The sequence below is a fragment of the Haliaeetus albicilla genome, chromosome 23, assembly GCF_947461875.1.
Source record: "Haliaeetus albicilla chromosome 23, bHalAlb1.1, whole genome shotgun sequence".
Classification (NCBI taxonomy): domain Eukaryota; kingdom Metazoa; phylum Chordata; class Aves; order Accipitriformes; family Accipitridae; genus Haliaeetus; species Haliaeetus albicilla.
In genome coordinates, this window is record NC_091505.1 from 10,762,829 (window position 1) to 10,769,944 (window position 7,116).

At 46.8% G+C, this 7,116-nt stretch overlaps 1 protein-coding gene across 1 annotated transcript; it reads right to left on the reverse strand.

Annotated features, from left to right (window-relative positions):
- Positions 1-2,763: 2,763 nt before the first annotated feature.
- SLITRK2 (SLIT and NTRK like family member 2) lies at positions 2,764-7,030 on the reverse strand. Its single transcript, XM_069811159.1, has 2 exons — positions 6,754-7,030; positions 2,764-6,227 (listed from the first exon to the last, which is right to left on the reverse strand). The coding sequence occupies exon 2, from the start codon at positions 6,182-6,184 to the stop codon at positions 3,611-3,613; it is 2,574 nt and encodes an 857-aa protein (XP_069667260.1). The 5' UTR covers positions 6,185-6,227; positions 6,754-7,030; the 3' UTR covers positions 2,764-3,610.
- Positions 7,031-7,116: the final 86 nt, after the last annotated feature.

Below are 7,116 nucleotides of genomic sequence, written 5' to 3' on the forward strand. Positions count from 1 at the left end.
GGAAGAGAGGCTGCAGAAAGGAGGACTACCAACGGGCATGTGGAGCGGCTATGCAGCAGGCTTGAGAACCCAGATAGGAAGTACGGACCCTTTTGCAAAAAGCAGCATTTGTTTTGTGGGGAGAAAAAGGGAAGGCAATTAACCTGTCATCCTCTGGGTGTGTTCTGTTCCTACAAAGCCACAGCATCGTCCCGGGAGATAGATGTCTGCCTAGGAAACATAGGGCAATCTGGGCACAGCAGTGTAAGGCTAGCATCTCTCTCCATTTTGCCACTGAAGTTACTTACTGAAATCCAGTTTCTAAGATCAGTGATAATTACTTCATGCTTACACAGAAAGATGTCTTAAAAAATGTATTCATGCATTGGAAGTGTACTGCCCCTCACTTTGACTGGAGATAACTGCATAATTTTAACAGTGCTTCAGTCTGCACCATTACTGCTTCTGTAAAGGTCATTATGTCCACTTTCACAAAAGAAAACTTATTAAGAAAGAAAACTATTTACATCCCATTTTTCGGAGGAAAAAAAATACTTTGCTAACTCCGTTACACAATTTTCACAGTTCAGCTTTTCAAACTATGAAGGAAAATTTTTTCAGACTCATTATCAAGCCACTACTCAGGCAAGCAGCTCTCCCCTAATAAGCAGCAGCTTCCAGGGCTGCACAGCTGAGGAAATGCAGAGACCTTCTACACAGCAGCTGCCGACACACTTTCCCTGTTAAACAAATCTCTTTAAGCGTAACTGAAAAAAATCTCCTTCTCTCTCACCTAGACACACTATGAAAAGAATTGCTTAATAGATGTCAGCTGAAGGGTATAAAAACAAACCTGAAAGATCTACAGCAGTAATGATTTTTAAGTTGGTATTGGTGATGCAAAATAAAATCTAGTCCCCAAGTAAGTTCCACTAGGAAAGCTAAGGAAACGTAAAGCAACAGCAACCTTTGTAAAATACGGCTGTGCTACCAAAGCAAACATGCTAAGACAGTCTGAGACTGAAACAGTAAAAATAAACAAGATAAAGTTACTAAAAGAATCAATTCCCTATCTCTGTTGTTTGCAAACACGAGAAAACGGAAAACATTTCCGTAGGAATAATTTTTCTGAGCAAAAGCCCTGTAATTGGTTCTGGTTCACTAGAGATTAATAAATAATAATATCCTAGCTGCTAGAGTACCAGATGTAACATGGCACTTGTTCTGCAGGCAATACTAAAATCATACGTGGAAAGAGTTAATAACTTCACTTTAAAATAATACTTATACTTTTCTTATGGTTTCAGTAATAAATGCTTTTAATTACCCAGGCAAAGGAGCCATAATAAGACAATCACTACTGGAAGCCTTCAAACAAGTACCTCACTCAAAGATGGATGCTATTCCAGTCAAATGTTCCAAGTTCAACTAATGTGATACCATTTCGCCTCCTTCTTGAAGCGAGACCATTTTGAAGACTGATTCTTCCGTATTCATTGTAGCACTTCAGTTTTAAACCTGATCTAATGAACAGCCATAGATGCTATGGACTCTAAACATAAAGAATTGACATGTTAGCATATTAATGTACTCAGATGTCACATAAATCATTAGAAGACAGTTTACTGAATGACTCATATCTGGCAATACACATGCAAAGCCTCTTCAGCTCTTAAATATAAAGCAACCTCCTTTTGGCAAAGTCCTGATTAGAGCAACATTGATTGTAGTTATTTATAGCTCAAATGCTATTGCTGAAAATTTCTCAAAGTTGTAGATACTGTATTATTAACTATAGTAAAGCTCTAAAAATCAGTCAGCAGAGGCCACTTCAATCTCCGCATGATAATAAAGGATTATTATGTGCAGTAACCTATTTATGAAAAGGAAACAGTGTGCTTCTTTCAGACTCCATCAATTGCTTTAATAAGGAATTGAAAAGCCTGGCCTACTTTATATGCAGATCACCATCCCAGTTGCATAAGGATTTACAATAGACAAAACAAAACTGTTTTTGTTGTAAATAAGGGCTGTTTGTTTAAATCGCACAATAATGTTTGCATCTCAAAATTATTTGGAAGCTAATAAGGCTTAATAAAGTTTGACTGTATACTTGTTAATAAAAATGGTTTCAATATTCTCCAGGAAGGAAATGTAAATTGAAGGTGATAACGTAAAGCTTGAAGTAAAACAGGCCTGAGTTAATGGGAAAGGAGAAGACTTAGTGCATTTGTTCACTGATGGGCTTAAGAAAACCAACGTTGAGAATGGAATTCGGTTAACTTAAAACATTTTCTAAAATTTAAGATAACGAACTTAATAGTATTCTCCAGTAGATTAGAATTATTGCAACATTACTTTTGCTTTAGAGACTGAAAACTTGGCATGGTTCAGACTACTGAAAGTTAGTGTGATGCACATACCGATTGCTGCTACCTTGCTTTGGAGGACTCGAGAGACCCAGGTTCAAATTTTACCTTTGGCATTGGTTCATTTGCCTGTATGTTAATAAATTTAATGAGGTGTGGGATGACCCCTGCTGGTGTCCCTGCTTATAAAAAAAATTATGTATCTGGCAGGAAAAGGACATGTTAATTCAGTCCAAAAAAGTTACAAATATAAACTCTGTCGTAAAATGTATAAAAATACCTAATTTAATGCATAAAATATTATAAGTAATGTTCTTTTAAGTATGAAGATAATCTTAGACCAGTGAACATTACTGTGTTAGAGCTGCAATGCAACGTATTAAGAAGGACATTAATTGTTCAGTTCACTATGACATTGTGTTAAACGTCTTTTATTAATGAGCTGTTACTCCCAGCTGAGGCATTTGATAACCTCTAGTCCATTGCAAAATCCTCTCAGTTGATTTCAGTGGATCACTCTAAACAAACCTAGAGGGAAAAAATACCCCAATAATTTACATTTGAGTCTGTAAGGTCCTAGAACTAGATTCATTTAAAGGAGGGCAGCTTTCCTATAAATCGAACCTTCTGATTTAATGCAGCTGACATATAGATCTATTTTACAATTTTTTTTTAATTTCAAAAATACAACACATTAAAATAGGTTCAATTTATCAAAGCTAAGAGCAACAATTAAGTAATAATGTACTTAAAGTGCAAAGGCACTTTAACACAAAAAAGTGACGCCCAGTGGCTATACTTGGTAATTGAAACAGCAGTACTGTATATTATTATTTACAAAAGAAAGTCATAGTCCAGGAAAAAAGATCTTTGGAGATCTTCTATATAATACATTAAGTTTCCACTTTGAAATGAAAAGAAAAAAAACAACAGAAAACCCAAAGACCCCCTTCCTCATTTCCTTCCAAATCAAAAAGAATTATGCAAGATCTATTACAGAAACATACATTTGCAGTGACAGCTCCTACAGAAGGGTCAAAAGGAGAGAGATATAGAAATAATTTAAAGGGAACGTTGCAAAAGCAACACCATATCCCTGCTATGCTGTAAGGGTTCCATTTCTCTCTCACTCCCTCTCTAATTTTAAAAAGTGGAAATGTTGGGAATGCGACAGATGAATGACATCGGCACTGAGTTCAGACTCAATCAAATGTGATGCTGAGCTCATTTAAAAATTTTCCTTTGTCTCCCACCTCCCCCCCTCACAGCTGACTGATTGCAGTTTGTTTTTCCAGAACTTCGAGGTAGTCTGGTTCTGTTTGTAGCTTTCCTTGGAGTAAAGGATGCTCGGGTTTAGACTGTTCTGCAAAATATTTCCTGGGAGTTCCATATAAAACAGTTTTATTTATCCTGTCCTGGTTTTGGCGTCTTGATTCATATGAAGGGGCAAACTGCCTTTTGGGTAAGGTGCAAAAGTTATAATGAACTAATCCTCCGGTGGGGAGTTCCTTGACCCTTTCTGCAATATTTTGATACAGAAGCTCTGGTTCCCTTGGCGAGGACTGCTTTTCCAGTAATTCAGCTGCACTGATTGTAAATGCGAGACTGGCAGGGTCTTCCTTTTTGTGGTCAAGATTGCTATAGCTAAACTCATGGAGATTCCTGTAATAGGCAACCGGATCCCCTTCCTTTTGCATGTAGATTGGGTTTTGGCACATCTGTCCGACCGGAGGGGGAATGTAGTTATAAACATGTCCTTCAGTTTTATCGTGGGTCTCAGTGTTGTAAGACCCGTACTGGAGCTGGAACGAACTTATATCTAAGTTGTTTGCGCTGCTGGGCATGCTTTGCACCCCCTTCCGGCGCTTAAGGACAAAGACAAACAGGCCTGCCCCAAAACAGACGGACAAAATAAACACAACCAGCAAGCCTAAAATTAAGACAGACAGCGGAACTTCAGTGTGGATTTCTGGGTAGGAGCTGGGCGAGGCACCGAGGAGATGGGGTGTATCTGTGTTCTGGTTCATGGAGAGGAGAGAAGAATCTGACAAGTTGGGGTTCTCTGGGCAGATGGCTTCTTTGCTCAGGAATTTCAGGTGCTCTCCAGAGTGCTTGGTGGGAGACTCGCATATGACTTCGTTGATAACTACGGGGGGATTTGACTGCTGGTTGTTCTGGTCGGTGACTTGCTCTATCCAGTTCCTCAGCCCCAGGATGTCACACGTGCAGTCCCAAGGGTTCTCCTGGAGGTCTATCTGAATCAGAGCCGAGAGCTGGTCCAAGACTCCTCTCACGGGCAGGTGTGAGAAATGGTTGTTTCTCAGGTTGAGTCTGGTGAGGGAAGTGCCGCCAAAGACGTTGTCGGGCAAGGATCTGAGCAGGTTGTTATTGAGAAATAAGAGATGGAGATTACTCAGAGCATCAAAGGTGCGTGGCAGGATCTCCTTGATGACATTGTACTCTAGGTAGAGATACTGCAGGCTGTGCAGCCCGGCGAACATAGACGGGTACAGAATCTCAAGGTAGTTGCCGTTAAGGTAAAGTCTGCGTAAACTTGTGAGGTTTGTAAAGGCACCTTCTTGTATCACTGCAATTCTGTTATTTCCTAGATGTAACAAATCCAGAGAGCTGTACTCTGCGAGATCGGTTCTATAAATGACTTGCAGATAGTTACTGGTAAGGTAAAGTTTCTTTGGACTGGTCGGCCTAGGGTGGAGTTCGGAGATGTTACTTATCTTTTTCTCTTGGCAGTTCACATTTAAGCCGTTGTCTGAGCTCTGCGAAGTACAGATGCAGCCAGCTGGGCAGGTGATGGGCACGGGAGACTTTGTCTGGTAAACCATGATAGGTCCGAATATCTGTCTGTCTTTCGACACAGTGACACGGGGTGTGGGGCGGTTCCTAGTTTTGGGTGGCCGGCTGGCTTTTGGGGCTCTGGTGGGATTGATGGCAGAGTTGGCTGTGGGCGATAGCCTCGAGATGTGCGGGTCTGAGAGGACAGGGTGTTTTTCCCTCTGGTTGGAATCACTGGAGCTTTTCCTAGGGCAGAGATCTTGCCTGGTGAGCTGGGTCACATCTTTCCCGTGAAGCCTGAAGGGGGTTTCGCAGACTATCTCACCCACGAACACGGTGATGGTGTCGAGCCAGGCCTTGAGGGGCAGCAAGTCGCACGTGCAGTTCCAAGGGTTCTCCTCCAGCTGGATTTCCATGATGCCTCCGATGTGCTCCAGCACACCAGCAAAAGGCATCATCTTCAGCCGGTTCCCCCGCAGGTCCAGGTGGGTGAGGAGCACGAAGCGGAAGACATTGCTGGGCAGGGACAGGAGGAGGTTGTCGTTGAGAATCAGCACCTTGAGCTTGTTTAGCTTGCTGAAGGCTCCCGCCTCAATGGCACTGATGTAGTTGTAATCAGCCTGCAGGTACTCCAGACTCTCCAAGCCCAGGAACGTGTCCTCCTTCAGCACTTCCAGCTTGTTGTTATTGAGGTGCAGCCTCTTGAGGGTGCGGAGGCCGCTGAAGGCCCCCGTGCGGATCTCCTGCATGTCGTTGTTGCCCAAGTGGAGGGTCACGGCGTTGGAGTAGTTGACGAACTCATTGGGGAACAGGCGGGTCAGCGCGTTCCCGTTGAGAAACAGCTGGTAGATCTTGGACGGTGGCGGCAGGAGGAGGCTGACGGTTGTAAATCCTTTGTTTTCACAATTAATGTTCAGCACGTTCTCCTTCTCCTCACAAGGGCAGCGGCTCTTGCTGCAAATGTCTTTGGCAGGTTTGCGACTCTCCGTCTGCGAGATCCCAGCCACTGTTAACAAACTGAGCAACCAAACACCCTTCAGCATCTTTATGCGCCGTCGATCGCCGCTTCGGTACCTACAGTCAAACCTTTCGAGACAGGTAAGGAGAGAAAGAAGAAGTCCCCAGTGAAAACGCCCAGGAGCAGAGGCTGCGAGGGGAGGGCACAGCAGGTGGCAAGGCTGGAGGGGGGCAAGGGGGCACCGGCGAGGCAGCGACTCGCAGAACTCCTCCGAAATCCCCCTCCTCCGCCCCTCCTTTGCCTCTCGGGGAGCGCCCGCGGAGCCGCCGTGGGGGAAGCCCCGTCGGGGAGCTCTCCGAAACCCGGCGTCCCCGGCGCTGCCCTCCCCGCCCGACCCCTCCGGGCAGCCGCCAGCCCAGCCCAGCGGCTCCGGCCCCTGCGCCCGCGGCGCCGCCCGGCCCGGGGCAGCCCCCCCGCTCCCGTCCGCGGGGCTCCCCTTCACCGGCAGCATTTTAAACCGCGGGGTGGGGTGCGTGGGGGGGGTAAGAATAAACGATCGCAACCCACACATCCCCCCCGGCCCCCTCCCGGCAGCAGGGCGCCTCCGAACCGCTCCCCCCCGCCCCCCGCCCCGCTCCGCTCCTCGGCTCGTACCTGCTCTCGGGGCGCCCGAGGGGGCAGCAGGGGCCGCCGCCGAGTGCCGCCGCCGCCGCCGCCGCGCCCCGGCAGCGAGAGGCATCGCCCGCCTCACGCCTCAGGAGGAGCTCCGCCGAGGAGGCGCCGCCGTTCGTCCCGTCCCGTCCCGTCCCGGCCGCGGCTCGGCGGGAAGTTGGGCCGGGCGGGGGCCGAGGAGCGGCGGCGGCGGCGGCGCCGCTGCGGGAGCGCGGGCGGCTCTGCGCGGGGCGCGGCGCGGCGCGGCGCTTTTGCCGGCTGCCCCGCACGGAGCCGCGCTGACGTCACGCCGGGGGCGGGGGGGACGCCTTTTTCCCACCCCCCCCTTCCCCGGTCCCGTGTTTC

What these genes read in the sequence shown, in the direction of transcription:
- SLITRK2 (XM_069811159.1), bottom strand. Translation starts at nt 6,184, where the DNA reads ATGCTGAAGGGTGTTTGGTTGCTCAGTTTGTTAACAGTGGCTGGGATC.